The sequence below is a fragment of the Chiloscyllium punctatum genome, chromosome 32, assembly GCF_047496795.1.
Source record: "Chiloscyllium punctatum isolate Juve2018m chromosome 32, sChiPun1.3, whole genome shotgun sequence".
In the NCBI taxonomy this organism is placed as follows: Eukaryota; Metazoa; Chordata; class Chondrichthyes; order Orectolobiformes; family Hemiscylliidae; genus Chiloscyllium; species Chiloscyllium punctatum.
Genome location: NC_092770.1, coordinates 7,806,339 through 7,824,398, shown reverse-complemented (window position 1 = coordinate 7,824,398; position 18,060 = coordinate 7,806,339). Strand labels below are relative to the sequence as shown.

The 18,060-nt window shown below is 43.0% G+C and overlaps 1 protein-coding gene across 3 annotated transcripts; it reads right to left on the bottom strand.

Moving 5' to 3' along the window:
* Positions 1-7,870: 7,870 nt before the first annotated feature.
* tmbim4 (transmembrane BAX inhibitor motif containing 4) lies at positions 7,871-17,822 on the bottom strand. 3 transcript variants are annotated; one of them, XM_072551577.1, is made up of 7 exons: positions 17,660-17,822; positions 14,564-14,672; positions 13,849-13,954; positions 12,060-12,093; positions 10,532-10,649; positions 9,280-9,325; positions 7,871-8,575 (listed from the first exon to the last, which is right to left on the bottom strand). In XM_072551577.1, the coding sequence occupies exons 1-7, from the start codon at positions 17,742-17,744 to the stop codon at positions 8,369-8,371; spliced, it is 705 nt and encodes a 234-aa protein (XP_072407678.1). In that variant the 5' UTR covers positions 17,745-17,822; the 3' UTR covers positions 7,871-8,368. The 3 variants fall into 3 exon arrangements, with proteins under 3 accessions (XP_072407678.1, XP_072407679.1, XP_072407680.1); XM_072551578.1 differs by lacking the exon at positions 17,660-17,822 and adding an exon at positions 14,868-16,301; XM_072551579.1 differs by lacking the exon at positions 17,660-17,822 and adding an exon at positions 14,794-14,815.
* Positions 17,823-18,060: the final 238 nt, after the last annotated feature.

The window sequence follows — 18,060 nt, the reverse complement described above, 5'->3', positions numbered from 1 at the left end:
GGACTCCGGCAGACCTTCCTCCGTGCACTCTCATTGATCGAGGATTTTGGGATACTGGAGGACTCCGGCAGACCTTCCTCCGAGCAGCCTCGTAGATAGAGGATTCTGGGATACTGGAGGACTCCGGCAGACCTTCCTCCGAGCACCCTCGTAGATAGAGGATTCTGGGATACTGGAGGACTCCGGCAGACCTTCCTCCGAGCACTCTCATAGATAGAGGATTCTGGGATACTGGAGGACTCCGGCAGACCTTCCTCCGAGCACTCTCATAGATAGAGGATTCTGGGATACTGGAGGACTCCGGCAGACCTTCCTCCGAGCACTCTCATAGATAGAGGGTTCTGGGATACTGGAAGACTGTCTCAGCAGACCACTTTCCCATTGTGATCCTTTAAAACACCCGGGGGCGATGTGGGTCCTTTGAGTGGTCCTGCAGATCAGAGTCGAGAGTGTGTTGCTGGAAAAGCACAGCAGGTCAGGCAACATCTGAAGAGCAAGAAAATCGACGTTTCGGCCTGAACCCTTCATCAGGAATGAGGCCGGGGGCCTCGGGGGTGGAGAGATCAATGTGAGGTGGTGGGGCTGGGGAGAAGGTAACTAAGAGTGCAATAGGTGGATGGACTTGGGGGTAAACATACCAAATGCCTTCTTCAGTAGCCTGTCTACCTGTGACTCCACTTTCAAGGAACTATGAATCTGCACTCCAAGGTCTCTTTGCTCAGCAAACTCCCCAGTTGTGAATATTCTGAATTTCCTTAGGCTTCTGAGGGAATAGAGGCATTGGTATGCTCTCTTGACTGGAGTGTCAACATGAATGAGCTGAGATAGATCATTTGTGATATTTACACCTCTGCCTCAACACCACTGACAGATAGGGGCGCATCCTCTACTCCACATCCTGATGCCAGCTCTTTCGTTTTGCTGACATTGAGAGATTGTTGTCTTTATACCATGCTAATAAAGTCTCTTTCCTATACTTTGTCTCATTGTTTGAAATCTGACCCACTACAGTGGTGTCATCAGCAAATTTGTGAATGGAATTAGTTGAATTTGGCCACACAGTCATGAGTGTAAAGTAAGGGGCTGAATATGCAGCCTTGCGGAGCAAAAATGAAAATTGCTTCTCACTATAACATACTCCTCTGATAATTTTCTGCTTTTCTTCCAGTATAATGAAGTGCTGATGTACGTTTATTGAGGCAGCTCCTGACATACCACTCAAGGTTGAGTGTGTGATGCTGGAAAAGCACAGCAGGTCAGGTAGCATCAGAGGAGCAGGAAAATCAACATTTCAGGCGGGAGCCCTTCATCAGGAATGCGGCTGGGAGCCTCGGGGGTTGAAAAATGTGTGGGGCTGGGGAAAAGGTAGCTAAGAGTGCAATAGGTGGATGGAGGTAGGGGTAAAGGTGATAGGTCGGAGAGGAGGATGGAGCAGATAGGTGGGAAGGAAGATTGACAGGTGGGACAGGTCATGAGAGCCATGCTGGGCTGGAAGGTTGGAACTGGGGTAAGGTAGGGGGAGGGGAAATGAGGAAACTGGTGAAGTCCACATTGATGTCCTGCAGTTGAAGAGTTCCAAGGTGAAAGATAAGGTGTTCTTCCTCCAGGCGTCAGGTGGTGAGGGAGTGGCAGTGGAGGAGGCCCAGGACTTGCATGTCCTCGGCAGAGTTGAAATGTTCAGACACGGGCGGTGGGGTTGGTTGATGCGGGCGTCCTGGAGATGTTCTCTAAAGCACTCTGCGAGAAGGCGTCCAGTCTCCCCAATGTAGAGGAGACTGCATTGGGAGCAATAGATACAATTAACCCACCAACTCCCACAACTACCTATATTACACCTCCTCCCATCCTACCTCCTGCAAAAATGCTATCCTGTATTCCCATTTCCTCCACCTATGCCGCAAATTCTCCCAGGAGGACTAGTTCCACCATAGAAGATACCAGATGGCCTCCTTTAAAGACCAAAATTTCCGCTCCCACTTGGTTGAAGATACTCTCGCAATGCATCTCATCCACGTCCCGCATCTCCGCCCTTGAACACGACCCCTCCAACTGCAACAAGGACAGAACCCCCCTGGTCCTCACCTTCCACTCCACCAACCTCCACATAAATTGCATCATTCGCCAACATTTCAACCACCTACAAATGGACCCCATCACCAGGGATATATTTCCCTCCCCACCCCTACCCACTTTCTGCAAAGACCATTCCCTCTGCAACCACCTGGTCAGGTCCACACCCTCCCAACAACCCAACTTCCCCTCCTAGCACCTCCCCTGCCACCGCAGAAATTGCAAAACCTGTGACCACACCTCCGTCCAAGGCCCCAGAGGAGCCTTCCACATCCATCAAAGTTTCACCTGCACTTCCACACGTCATTTATTGTGTCCATTGCTACCTTCTCCCCAGCCCCACCTCCCTCCCAATTATCTTTCCACCCTCGAGGCTCCCAGTCTCATTCCTGAAGAGGAGTTCCAGCCCAAAACGTCAATTTTCCTACTCCTCGGATACTGCCTGGCCTGCTGTGCTTTTCCATCAGCACTCAACTCTGATCTCCAGCATCTGCAGACCTTAATTACAAGTCGAGTATCCTAATTAGATACAGAAAAGAGAATGAAAGAAAGAAGACGCTTAAAAGAAATATATTGTTAAAAAAAACCTTACACAAGTGAAATAAGACTTTCTTTTTCCTCTTTCGGGGCCTTTTAGTGGAAAGGTATTATACAGGTTCAAAGCCAGTCACTAAGAGTCTGGAAATGTCGTGCAATAATGGCTAGATATTTCTGCAGAGAATTTTGTATTTATTTATATCACAAGTACAGCAGTTCCTTGAAACTCAGTGAGATTAATGGGCTTTGTTTTGGGGAAAGAGGAGGCAGTGTCAAGGGGCAGGGTGGGGCGATGCATTTCCATTTAAACATTTTAATCTGAACCTGAGGGGCACCAGTATCCTTGGGGGGGGGGGGTTAAACTAACTCTGTAGGGGCATGGGAACCTAGACTGTAGCTTTAGGGTGCAGGACCTGGAGTGAGGGAGGTTAGGAACATGACATCAATCTCAAAGGAGGGTTCCTGTAAACAGGAAAGTGGCTTGAAGTGTGTATACTTCAATGCAAGAAGTATACAAAATAAGGGACTTGAACCTGCAGCGTGGGTTGGTACCTGGGATTTCGATGTTGCGGCTATTACGGAGACATGGGTAGAACAGGGACAGGATTGGCTGTTGCAGGTTCCAGGGTTTAAGTGTTTTAGTAGGGTCAGAGGTAGGCTTAAAAGAGGGGGAGGTATGGCATTGCTTGTCAAAGATAGTATTACAGCGGTGGAAAGGATGATGGATGAAGACTCGCCATCTGAGGTAGTTTGGGCTGAGGTTAGGAATAGGAAAGGTGAGGTCACCCTGTTAGGAGTTTTCTACAGGCCTCCTAATAGTCCTAGAGACGTAGAAGAAAGGATTGCGAGGATGATTCAGGAGAAGAGTGAAAGTAATAGGGTGGTTGTTATGGGGGACTTTAACTTTCCTGATATTGACTGGGAAAGCTATAGCTTGAGTTCTTTAGATGGGTCGGTGTTTGTCTAATGTGTGCAGGAGGGTTTCCTGACACAATATGTGGACAGGCCAACAAGAGGTGAGGCACATACTGGATTTGGTTCTGGGTAACGAACCAGGCCAGGTGTTAGAATTGGAGGTAGGTGAGCACTTTGGGGACAGTGACCACAATTCGGTGACTTTTACTCTAGTGATGGAGAGGGATAAGTGTGCACTGCAGGGCAAGAGTTATAGCTGGGGGCAGGGAAATTATGATGCGGTGAGGCACGACTTAGGATGCGTGGCTTGGAAAAGTAGGCTTCAAGGCAAGGGTGTAATTGAAATGTGCAGCTTGTTCGAGGAGCAACAATTGAGTGTCCTTGATAAGTATGTACCTGTCAGGCAGGGAGGAAAGGGTCGTGTGAGGGAGCCATGGTTTAATAAGGAATTGGTATCCCTTGTTAAAGGGAAGAGGGCGGCCTATGTAAAGATGAGGCGTGAAGGTTCAATTGGGGCGATTGAGAGTTTTAAGGTAGCCAGGAAGGATCTGAAGAGAAAGCTAAGAGCAGCAAGGAGGGGACATGAAAAGTCCTTAGTTGGTAGGATTAGGGAAAACCCAAAGGCTTTCTATAGGTATGTCAGAAATAAAAGAATGACTAGGGTAGGAATAGGTCCAGTCAAGGATAGTAGTGGGAATTTGCGTGTGGAGGCTGAAGAGATTGGGGAGACACTGAATGAATACTTTTCGTCAGTATTCACTCAGGAACAGGACATTGTTGCCGATGTGAATACTGAGTCACAATTAATTAGAATGGACGGCTTTGATGTATGTAGGAAAGAGGTATTGGAAATTCTGGAAAGGGTGAAAATAGATAAGTCCCCTGGGCCTGATGGCATTTATCCTAGGATTCTCTGGGAAGCAAGGGAAGAGATTGCAGAGCCATTGGCCTTGATTTTTATGTCCTCATTGTCTACAGGAATAGTGCCAGAAGACTGGAGGATAGCAAATGTGGTCCCCTTGTTCAAGAAGGGGAGTAGGGATAACCCTAGTAACTATAGGCCGGTGAGTCTCACTTCTGTTGTGGGAAAGGTCTTAGGGAGAATTGTAAGGGATAGGATTTATGAACATCTGGATAGGAATAATGTGATCAAGGATAGTCAGCATGGTTTTGTGAAGGGCAGATTGTGCCTCACAAACCTTATTGAATTCTTTGAGAAGGTGACTAAGGAGGTGGACAAGGGTAAAGCGGTAGATGTGGTATATATGGATTTTAGTAAGGCGTTTGATAAGGTTCCCCATGGTAGGCTACTGCAAAAAATACGGAGGTATGGCATTGAGGGTGAGTTGGAGGTTTGGATTAGGAATTGGCTGGCTGGAAGAAGACAGAGGGTAGTAGTTGATGGTAAAGGTTCATCTTGGAGTGCAGTTACTAGCGGTGTTCTGCAAGGATCTGTTTTGGGACCATTGCTGTTTGTCATTTTTATAAATGACCTGGAGGAGGGACTAGAAGGTTGGGTGAGCAAGTTTGCGGATGATACAAAAGTCGGTGGAGTTGTTGACAGTGAGGAAGGATGTGTCAGGTTGCAGCGGGATATAGATAAGCTGCAGAGCTGGGCAGAAAGGTGGCAAATGGAGTTCAATGTGGGTAAGTGTGAGGTGATTCACTTTGGTATGAGTAACAAAAAGATGGGGTACTGGGCTAATGGTCGGATACTTGGTAGTGTGGATGTGCAGAGGGATCTTAGTGTCCATGTACACAGATCTCTGAAAGTTGCCACCCAGGTAAATAGTGCAGTGAAGAAGGCATATGGCATACTGGCTTTTATTGGTAGAGGAATTGAGTTCCGGAGTCCTGAGGTCATGTTGCAGTTGTATAAGACTCTGGTGCGGCCGCATCTGGAATATTGTGTGCAGTTTTGGTCGCCATACTATAGGAAGGATGTGGAGGCACTGGAATGGATGCAGAAGAGGTTTACCAGGATGTTGCCTGGTATGGTAGGAAGATCGTATGAGGAAAGGCTGAGGCACTTGGGGCTGTTTTCATTGGAGAAAAGAAGGTTTAGGGGTGATTTGATAGAGGTGTACAAGATGATTAGGGGTTTAGATAGGGTTGACCATGAGAACCTTTTTCCACATATGGAGTCAGCTATTACGAGGGGGCATAGCTTTAAATTAAGGGGTGGTAGGTATAGGACAGATGTTAGGTAGATTCTTTACTCAGCGAGTCGTGAGTTCATGGAATGCCCTGCCAGTAGCAGTGGTGGACTCTCCCTCTTTATGGGCATTTAAACGGGCATTGGATAGGCATATGGAGGATAGTGGGCTAGTGTAGGTTAGGTGGGCTTGGATCGGCGCAACATCGAGGGCCAAAGGGCCTGTACTGCGCTGTATTTTTCTATGTTCTAATGACAAGTTCACATTTTCTATGGAAATCACCAAATTGCTGCATGATTTGCAACTTTTCCCCTCACTAAAACGTGCTTTTACTCTGCTAATGGCATTTACTGTAAATGTTACTTTCCAAGAAAATTCTGACTCATGATAAATGACCTAAACAAAGATGTATGTTCCTTTTATATTTATTCAATTAAAAATATAAATTTCCAAACTAGGCATGTAAACAACTTTGTTAATTTTCTAGGGTACTGTTTTAATGTCTTGTGCAGTGACTGCAATAAAAATACAATTCCAGAAGCCATAATGTTATTGGAATAATGTGAAATTCCTTAGATTTAAGTGAGAGGAAGATGCTGTCATTGTGTGGCAAAGTGGTTACCCTATTTCCAGACAAATGTGTTGGTTTCATATCTTACTGTAGCAACACAAGCTTAAGTAAACCTGCAAGGGCTTGTTGATCAGAATAAAGAAATCTGATAATTGCATAGAGTGGTAATCTTGCTTGTAAAACTGCAGAAGAGAGAATATGACAATCTGCAATGTTTTCAACAGGAAAGTACCTGGATCTTGGATTTTAAAACTAAATTCAGAAACTTAAGAGGAATTGCACAAATAATAGAAAAATGTGAGTTAAAGTCTAGTTACTTTGTTTTCAACTTAGATGCAGAAGTGTCTGGAGTTATGTGATGGAGGTTTCTTGGTTTTGTTTGGAAGTTCACTGATGATTGTACTTTTCTTTTGGACCACTGAAGTCAAATTGAAAACAGAAGATAGTAACCACAAATATTAGAAATAGCAGAGAGAAAGACAGAGTGAAAAGAGAGCTGAAAGATAGAGGCAGCAAGGTTGCAGCTAGGAGCTCATGTTTATACAGAAGAGACTCAATTCATCAAGTTTAAAAACAAGCTGAAAGATTCACCTAGCAATGGCTACGGGGAGGGATTTCTAACTCATCCTTTACCATAAAAGTCAGCTTGGACAATAAAGTTTATCTGGTTGGAAAAGGAAGAATAGTTTTGGACTGATTGAGGAAAATAAAGTCTACACAAGAGACAGAGCAACATTTAACTGTGGCAAGGGTATTTTTGGTTATTGTAAAAGTTAAATAGGGATAAGTAGCTTTCGGAAAGTGTGTTAATTCAATGGTTTTTGGATAAATCAAACTTGAAATCTTGTTTGTCATCATTTTCGTCATTCACTGGAAGTTCTACTTTGCTTTTTAATAAGTTATTGGTCTTTACTAGGATCTGACAAATATAGCATGAACAAACATGTGGCTCGGCTCACCAATATGTTTATATTTCATATAACCTGCTTTCCACTATTTAACTCTATTCCTTTCCCCATTTATGTATTTACTTAAGTTTTATGCTAAGTTTCATGCATGATAGTCACCAGTTCCATTTTCTAACCTCTCAGAGTTTAACTAGCATGCATTCTTGACCTACTTGAAATGTATCTGTAGGTATTGTTGCATGAAATGTCCCATTTTAATACTTCAAGTAGACCATGTCAGATACTATAAATGAAAACAAAAGGTCTACATATTTGCCAAAATGTGCCTTTTTATAAATCTGAGGTAAAGGACACTTCAGCTTGGGTCTGAATAAATAATTTGTCCCAAATTAAAAATAAACACAAATTGACAGCCTAAGGTGGGATAGGGGTGGATGAAAAGACCCGAGTAGTTCTCAATATCAATTGGCATTTTTGACCTTTTTAAAAAAACTTTAACATTTCTCACTATGTTTTACAAATCCCTTATCCCTCTGTAATTTTCTCTACTCCATGATTCTCCACCTCAGGCCACTTATTCAATTTACATCACTCCACCTTTGTCAGCCATGCCTTCACATGTGTAGGTCCCTAAACAAAAGGAGGTATTTTGTAATTGTTTGCTGAGTACAAGACAAAATCATTATATATCTTTTAAAACAGGCACTAAAGTATAAAATGTGAACTACAGATTTTATTCAAAGGGATGACTTGTACTCAAATGATTTTTTCTTACAGAATAGGACTTCAACCTATAAACACAAATTACAATAGAAAAGAAGACAAAAAATCTTTCATTGAATCCATGTCACATTTAGAATTACTTTCTTCCAGTTTAGCATCAAATTTCAATACAGATTTTTTAAAAATTAAGCTCTCTAAATTCAAATCAAACAAAGCTGAAAATATGTTGGATTTTGGGTCTGGATTGGTGTTCCTCCACAATTTATAATATTTTTCTTCAACTATTCACCCAGAAGTGCCCTCAAATTACATCAAGCGAAATTGATGATTATTAGTTAAAACTATCTACAGCAGACAACAAATACAGATACGATCACTAAGAACAAAGTTAGATAATAAATCAGCAAGTCCATACACAAAGGGCACCCCTTGATTAAATTTCAGTTAGAGATATATTAACATCTTTTTTTCTGCAATAATCCTAGAGATTACTTCTTGTTAATTGATTGCAGGATTCGAAGGATATGCAAGAAGAGATTAATGATATCCAAATATAAGTTAATTGAAGCCAGTACATATTCTTCAGGTGAAAGCTTGTGCATCAAAACATGTGTATCATAGATGATAAAGCCACAGAAGAGGAGAGCTCCTGCAGATGCAAATACAAGCTCCACTGTGTCACTCAAGAAGAACAGCTAAAGAAAATTAACAGACAAACATGTTAGAAATTCTCTTGTATTTAATGCAATTACTTTCTCTACTTTTAAATGATACATAATTAACATTGAATCCACTAATTCTACAATGTAAATGTTTCAAGATTCACATGAACAATCCAGCTTATTTTGATTAGTCCCAGAACAAAAGCATTAAACTATATCTCTGACAGCACCTTGATCTCAACTGATGTTCTAGCACTAAGAGGTCATACAAATAGATCATTAATTAAATCTAATACAGGTGTGTGTGCACAGTTTAGCTGTCCCACTATCAAAAATAATTCTCTTTGGATATTCACTAAAATATATCAAGAATTACTCCCTCCCTCCAGGCCTAGATATCATATTGGATTATTTTCACCAGAGGAAATTAGACTGTTACATGGAAACCTCACTGATCCAAGATTATGACTTCTGTCAGGGCCTTATTTCTATCAGATACACAAAGTATACCTTTGTAGCAGGGCCTTAAAGCTTTTGTCTACATATGGCAGCAGAAAATATTACATGAATCTCACAAAAGAATGAAATAATTTAATATGCATCTTTATAAATTAATAAAATCCAACTAATTTACCTATACCCATGTCTCTAGCCACATATGTACAGTGAAATCCACAGTAAATGTATTATGATTTAAACCAATTAATTTTGTACCATTTAAAGCAACCAATACTTACTCTTAAAAATCCAGCCAGGAACAAAATCCACAGACATGCAAAAAGACTAAGGAGAAGACAAAAATTAAAAATTGCAATTTAATCATTACCCAATGTAGATTATAACTCTAATTATAAATTGGATGTGACAATTAAGGCTAAGCATCATCAGGTCTGTGGAAACTGTTAAGATATGACATATTGGTAACTTCGCTATTTTGTGCTTTGGTCAATCCCCTAAAGTTATACAAGTATACAAACTATTAATTGAAAGTACATGCTCTCAGATTAAAATCCTCAAAATCGTTTTAAGAACAAATGCTAGCCTACGCAACATCTACATTCCATAAACAAATGGATTTTTTTTTAAATGGCCAGTTTGGCTTTGGAACTGGATTTGAAATTACTGCTATAAAACACAGAGTGACATCATTTCCTTCCCAATTTGGTCATTACAAAAAAGTAGTTACCAGGACTGACACTTTTTGTCTGCTTAATATACTTATCTGCAGTCTACTGGTGGTGGCCATGAACATTGTTACACAACATTTAACAACACACAATGGCTCTTCAACAAATAATTCTTATCTGTGCAAGTAATTGACAATGATATATATCAACACTACTACTACAGTATGATTTCCACAAGTTTTAGATGTAATGTATTACTGAACAGAAACTTACACTGTAATATCAACCAGGGCATAACATTTGGCATTCTTCACTTCCCTTTGCAAAGTTGTAATTTCTGAAATTATTCCTTAGGCACATGAAGTCCTTTAGTACTTAACCTATGATGTCACTGAGTGAATTTTAGCAGAATGTGCAACTGCAGGGCATCACAGATATTATTATTGTGTCCTGAATCATTGTCACTTACACTGTAAATAATACTGTTTCTATATTTTATGCAATTAAAATAATTATGGATTGCTTATTATTATAACCTTTGTAGTTAGCATCCAAAATGTTAAGACTCCTTTCATTTGAGTTCAAAAAGTGCACTGAAGAGCCACAGTGTAGAAATAAGAGATCTAAATGAAAATTTCCAAACTCAGCTATGACACAGGATCAGGACAAGAATGAACTGTAAACAGCTGTCTTCAGTTCACAATGCAGCAATTTATAGTGGCAATTTATTTCCAGATGTTTAAAAAAGTATATTATCTAAAAAATTCATCTTTAAAAATATCTAGTATCATAGTATCCAAAACTAAAAGGACATTATGTAGAACTTAAAGCATATCCGGTTTTCTCTTTCCAGTGAACATACCCTGCTCCATATTTGCTGAAATCCCTCTTTGACTGAAATGTGTAGACAGTCAATGCAACAAATACAGCTGTAGTCAGAATGAATGCTTGCAGAACCACTGAATAATCATAGAAAGTGACTAAAAATGAAAAAGGACAGATTTAAAACATTGTCAGTCACAGAACAGACTGTTCACAATATATCTCTGAAGCAATGTTTGATTTACTGCAGTATCTGATAATGATTAGACACGAAGGCATGGATTTCTAAAAGCAATTTCATACAGGCAAACAAAACTTAGCATAACTCTTGGGTTTCAACTCATTAAATTTAAACAGTTATGTTGCTTTTCCTGTTATTGCTCTAACATAGCTGCATTAATTTCCAATACCAGAGTCAGGTGGCACAGCCACCGAGCACACGTGAAAACACAACTTAGCACTGCCATTATAGTTTGGCAGAATTGATGGTATGTGGTTTTAAATAAGCTGTACTACGCTACTAGACCATCCAAGAGGTATCCCTGAAATTAATTAGAAAACTGTTGACTAAGACGCACAGTGAGAAAGAGCCCTATATGCCTCACCTGTTGTTGTCCTCATTGTATGAGTGAAGTGGTGAGGTGTGTAATTAGGCACGCAGTCAACAGGAGGCCTTTGCAATAACCAAGGCAAAAGGAGCAGCCAGAAAGTTCTGTTGCAAAGGAAGTGGCATGCCATGTAGTGAGGGAAGCAACCAAGAGGGGTCCAGAGGGAAAGCAAGCAATGTGAAGTGTGACAGGGAGCAATGGAGGTGTTCAACAGGCCCTGTGCAGTGGTGTGACATTAGCATTGCCATCTGGACATGTGCAGGTGGCCACTTTGGCACTGGCAACACACACTCCATCTTAACATACACATCATAATGGGTTTATGTGTAAAAGTCTCAAATTCAAGTTATTGGGAACACTGCACCTACAAGTGTTCAGTTTATTTACATGATACATTTCATCTTCATAAAGCAAAACTCAAACTGCCAAATGTGTGCACAGCTAAAATTGCAGATTACAAAGCTGAGCATTAATAAACACGTTGTTCCTTTGTCTGGCTTGGATTACTCTCTCCAATGAGGATATCTGATGCAACTGCAGGAAAAATACAAACACATTGTGGTAATCTATTATATTGAGTATATTAGAGTATTGTGGGCCAGCTTGTCAAAGACTATTAGCAATTTTATCAAAGAGGATCAATTTGGTTCCACAATTCAATTACCAAGTATATCAATGTGGAATCATATCAATATCAGGTATCTCCACTACCACCTTCCACCCAAGGAATTATAAACCAGGAAAATTGCTCAAATTTTTACATGATATTTACATACCATGCTTTCCCTAGTCAAACTTTGCTAGTAGTAAAGCAAAAGGAGAAAGATTGATATAACCAAGATGATGATATGACTGTTCGTATGCACATTAGCAGAAACAAATAACCCATTACTTGTAATATGTTGAGTTAAATCATGTACTCCTGCAAACAAAAGCTAAAAATGGAGAAAAAGCCCTTACCAGCAGCAGCCACAGTTGAAGCTTCCAGCAGGGTCTGTGGAGAAAACATTTACTTTATTCATTAAATGTTTAAAAAACACATGCAGCTACCGTGGGCAACTCTCCTACTAAAAACCCAAGACAAAAATGATCAAATATGACAACAAACATATAACACACACAAAACATTAATGGTTTCTCTCTCCACAGATGCTGCCAGACCTGAACTTCTCCAGCATTTTCCAATTTTACTTCAAACAGATTATGATCACAACTTTAAAGATATACAGCGCATCGTTCCACACCAACTTTTAAAATCAATTTTGACGGAAGCATTATCTATGGGACAGAGTAGGTCAAGCAATTTAAAATTTGTCAGGACAGAGGTTACCCCAAATTCAAGCTGAATTGTAATTAGTCAAAGGATTAAGATGTGTAACCCAGGTTACACAGAAACAACTTCTGGCTAGCAATTAGGGACAACTGCCAATTTTAACATGGCTTTTAGGCATAGAACTTAACAGGGAAATTAGCCCACAGTTGTCAGTTTTGACAGCCAGTAAGTACTGCACAAATGAAATAGATTCAAAAAGCGTGGTGCTGGTAAAGCACAACCGATCAGGCAGCATCCTAAGAGTCGATGTTTTGAGCAAAGCTCTTCAGAGCTGACTCCTGATGAAGAGCTTATGCCTGAAACATCAAACCTCCTGCTCCTTGGATGCTGCCTGACCAGCTGTGCTTTTCCAGCACCACACTTTTTGACTCTGATCTCCAGCAACTGCAGTCTTCACTTTCTCCTAACCGAAACAGATTGAACTATAACTGAAATGTGATTTGTGTTAGAGATATCTAACAATCCCATTTGGAAATGTTAACTTTTGCCAGAGCTTGTAAGAAATAACTGATTTTAACACTAGAAGGTTACATTCCAATGCTATTGCTATCATATTGTATTGATTTCCCACCAATGTTGTATGATTTGGATTGTGTAGATCAATTAACTTGTAAATACATAGCTAACAAGTGGCACATAATCCTAAGATACAGTATATTTATTCACTGATAGGAAAATGTGATGAAAGGCTTTTGCCCGAAACATTGACTTTCCTGTTACTCGGATGCTGCCTGACCTGCTGTGCTTTTCCAGCACCACACTCTTGACTCTTCATCATCTGCAGTACTTACTTTCACCAAACATCTAAACCCAGTCTGGTAAACTTACAGGGATGCAGGATTCAGTTCATAGGAGAAATTGCTTTTAGCCTTGAAGAAAAATTAGTAATAAAAATAGCCTGAACTGTCAAAAGTACATTTGTTAAAATCATTACATAAATTTATAAACATTTAAAGTTCAGTATAATACAATCTTGAACATTACGATAAACTTCAGAATTATAACAAATTTGTGAAATAACGAAGCCTCAATGTAATGCTTGTATTTAATTGGTTTTATGAATAGAAACCAGGACCTACATGTTCTCATTTGGTAGCTTTCTAATTTATGTAAACAATTTAATTTTTAAGATCAGGTTTTAGTTTTCCATGAGAATATTAAAAATATTTACAGAAATCAAAGAGTAGCTTTACTTTCAATTATTCTACAGAAGCATAATTTATTCCTGTATGGCCAGATTTCTCAACCAAGCATTTCACAATTGATTCTCACAATAAGAAAAGTTGGTTAGACAAACTTTCTTTCAGTACAGAAACAAGAAACTGATAAAATAATGCCTTTAACAATTTAACTCAGTGATATTTAGTTATCATATCTGTATATGATCTCAATTCAATTACTTTGTTGAGTACTTACAAAAGCAAATAGGAGATACAGATTAATGGGATGTTGATGTCTATAAACTGCCAGAGCAATTATTAGACCCAGCGATCCTAAGCATGCTACCAACACCAATTCAGGGCTAGAAAGGAAACAAGGTAATCAAGTTAGAAGCACACATAGAAGAATAATATATATTTTTTATTAAATTTTAAATTCAGAGGAGATAATGAATTGTAGTATTATTGCTAGACCCAGAGATCCTGGTAATGTTCTGGGGACCCAGGTTCAAATTCCCCATGACAAATAGTAAAAATTGAATCCAAGAAAATCTGGAATTAAAAGTCTAATGATGACCATGAATTCATTGTCGATTGTTGGGAAAACCCATCTGGTTCACTAATGTCCTTTAGGGAAGGTAACGGCTGTCCTTACCTGGTTTGGCCTACATGTGATTCCAAACCCACAATGTGATTGACACAACTGTATCTGAAGAGTTATGGATGGGTAATAAATGCTGGCCTTGCCACTGATGCCAACATTTCTTGAATGAAATTTTTAAAAAACTTCATTATACAGTGGCAACAGAAGAACATTTGTAATCTACTTCAATATTAGAACTGGAATTAGATAAACTTAATTACTGAATGCTCACATCACATCATACCTTAGTCACGACAAAAACAAAACAATTGTGGGAAATGGTGACCTAATCCAATGTAATGTATATTACAAAACTAATACAAGTTACCTTCCGTGAACGACATCCTTGATTGTATCACTATACATGAACACAGCAGATGTCACAGTAGTAAGAATAATCTGGACAGACAAGATGGTGTATACCTTCCGCAGGAACCCTATCACAAGGAAAGAACTGACAGTAAATAAAACATCGAGAGGCAACATTTATGTCACAAGGAACATTGTGGTTCTAATGACATATTTATTAATCTATTCAAAGTACCGTATTGTTTTCACCTATTGTGTTGTCATTTAGAGATAGCCTTTCCAAAGATTTTCTAATCAACCTGTTCTGAGATGTTATTACCCACCTTTGGAGTAGATGGGACTTGAACTTGGGCCTTCAAGTTCAGAAGTATGGACACTACCATCACCTCAAAACACTTTGGGTAGCCTTTCTACACCTTTCTCTTCTATCACCTGCAGCTGATGATCTCTCCTTGCCACCTTTCAGACTAATTGGTCATCCACAAATAAACCCCATGTCACCCAGAACAAATTACAGACCCAATGATATCCAAAGAAAACATAGCTCTGTGATTCCTATTTTCTCCACAAAGCTTCCCCACCTGGTCACATATTTCACAGTTTAACTTGCCCAGATGCCGTAGTCCTCATCATACCTTGGCCACTGAACCAGTTGAAATTACAGTTCTAAGACTCAGACAACGGGACATTGATCAGATGGGCCAATGGGTTGAGGAGTGGCAGATGGATTTTAATTTAAATAAGTGCGAGGCGCTGCATTTTGGAAAAGCAAATCAGAGCTGACTTATACACTTAATGGTAAGGTCCTGGGGAGTGTTGCTGAACAAAGTGATCTTGAAGTGCAGGTTCATAGTTCCTTGAAAGTAGAGACGCAGGTAGATAGGATAGTGAAGGCGGCATTTGGTATGCTTTCCTTTATTGGTAAGAACATGGACTAAAGGAATTGGAGGGTCATGTTGTGGCTGTACAGGACATTGGTTAGGCCACCTTTGGAATATTGCATGCAATTCTGGTCGTCTTCCTATTGGAAGGATGCTGTGAAACTTGAAAGGGTTCAGAAAAGATTTACAAGGATGTTGCCAGGGTTGAAGGATTTGAGCTATAGGGGCTGAGGGGTGACCTTATAGAGGTTTATAAAATCATGACAGGCATGGATCGAATAAATGGACAAAGTATTTTCCCTGGGGTGGGGGAGTCCAGAACTAGAGGGCAAAGGTTTAGGGTGAGGGGGGGAAATTTAGAAGGGATCCAAAGGGCAACTTTTTCTCACAAAGTGGTGCACATATGTAATGAGCTGCCAGAGGAAGTGGTGGAGGCTAGTACAATTGCAAGATTTTGACAGGCATCTGCATGGGTATATGAATAGGAAGGCTTTTGAGGGATAAGGGGCAAGTGCTGGCAAATGGGACTAGATTAGCTTAGGATATCTGGTCCGCATGGATGAGTTGGACTGAAGGGTCTGTTTCCGTCTTACATCTCTATGACTTAATAACTGAAAGTGCCACAATACCCCTTCTTAAATGGACCTATTAATTTCTTTCAAAACGAGAAGACTTCTACCTCATACCATTTCAGACGGAATAAGGATTTGTGAAGTGACTTTTAGAAACAGACAAATTTTTACAAAGTTCTAATGTACAGGAAAAGACTCACTCCTTTTTCCCCACCATACCATCACTATCCCATCACTCACGGAGCTTCCAGCACCATATTCTATTCTCCCTCCCTCCCATCTCACTTTCTACTTCGCCAACACTATCCAATTCCCCTGCCACCACCTCTCTCCTTCCCACCTCCCTCAACAAGCCTTTTTCTCCCACTCATCGCCACAACCTTCTCCCCTCTGACCCACTTTACCCTGCCATTACTTACGCTGTCACCACCACCCCCCGTCTCTCTCACCCCACGTCCCCCCGTCTCTCTCACCCCACGTCCCCCCGTCTCTCTCACCCCACGTCCCCCCGTCTCTCTCACCCCGTCTCTCTCACCCCACGTCCCCCCACTCCCCCCCGTCTCTCTCACCCCACGACCCCCCACTCCCCCCCGTCTCTCTCACCCCACATCCCCGTCTCTCTCACCCCACGACCCCCCACTCCCCCCCATCTCTCTCACCCCACGACCCCCCACTCCCCCCCAATCTCTCTCACCCCACGTCCCCCCACTCCCCCCGTCTCTCTCACCCCACGACCCCCCACTCCCCCCGTCTCTCTCCCCCCCCCTCGGTCTCTCTCCCCCCACTCCCCCCCCCCGTCTCTCTCCCCCCACTCCCCCCCCCCGTCTCTCACCCCACTCCCCCCCCCCGTCTCTCTCACCCCACTCCCCCCCCCCCCCCTCTCACCCCACTCCCCCCCCCCCCCCCCCCCCCCGGTCTCTCTCCCCCCACCCCCCCCCCCCGGTCTCTCTCCCCCCACTCCCCCCCCCCCGGTCTCTCTCCCCCCACTCCCCCCCCCCGGTCTCTCTCCCCCCACTCCCCCCCCCCCGGTCTCTCTCCCCCCACTCCCCCCCCCCCGGTCTCTCTCCCCGCCCATCATCTCTTCCCCCCTCAGCCGTCTCTCTAACCTCCCCCGCCAACGCCTCCATTCCTCCTCCCCTCCCCACCCCCTCTCCCGACGCCTGACGACTCTCTTGGGGCTCTCCCCCCTCCTCAGTGCGCAATGTGGGCCGCGGCCGCAGCTCCTGCCTCTGCCCCTCTCCGTGCCCCTGCCCCGCCGGGCCGTGCCCCCTCCCCGGGCCCCTCTCCCTGCCCCTGCCCCGCGGGCCGGGCCGTGCCCCCTCTCCCTGCCCCGCGGGCCCCGCGGGCCGTGCCCCCTCCCCGGGCCCCTCTCCCTGCCCCTGCCCCGCGGGCCGGGCCGGGCCGTGCCCCCTCTCCCTGCCCCTGCCCCGCGGGCCGGGCCGGGCCGTGCCCCCTCCCCGGGCCCCTCTCCCTGCCCCTGCCCCGCGGGCCGGGCCGGGCCGTGCCCCCTCTCCCTGCCCCTGCCCCGCGGGCCCCGCGGGCCGTGCCCCCTCCCCGGGCCCCTCTCCCTGCCCCTGCCCCGCGGGCCGGGCCGGGCCGTGCCCCCTCTCCCTGCCCCTGCCCCGCGGGCCGGGCCGGGCCGTGCCCCCGCGGTGCCCTCACCCATGCGGATGTCGACACTGGCCGACGCCACACTGGTGCCATAGTTGAAATCATCTTCGATGGACGATCGGGGATAGGGATCCATCACTCCCCAAAACAACAGACTCCCAACAACTCCTTCCGAGGTCACCCGCTGACCTTTCCCTATGGCGCAGTCTGATCCCAGAGCATTCCCTAACCTCGCCCTAAACCCAGCTCATCAAATACTGAAGCAAAATACACTCGCTGGCTTACACTTTGTTACTTTGTCAGTTCAATTCTTTTTTTAATTCTTTCTTCCGTTTTAACAGCTGCAGTGCAACCATTTACACTTTAATTTGACACATCTTTTGTTTGTGTGCTATATTCATTACTAACCCACTCCGTGAAACATTTCATCATTTAATTTCTGACCTGGACCC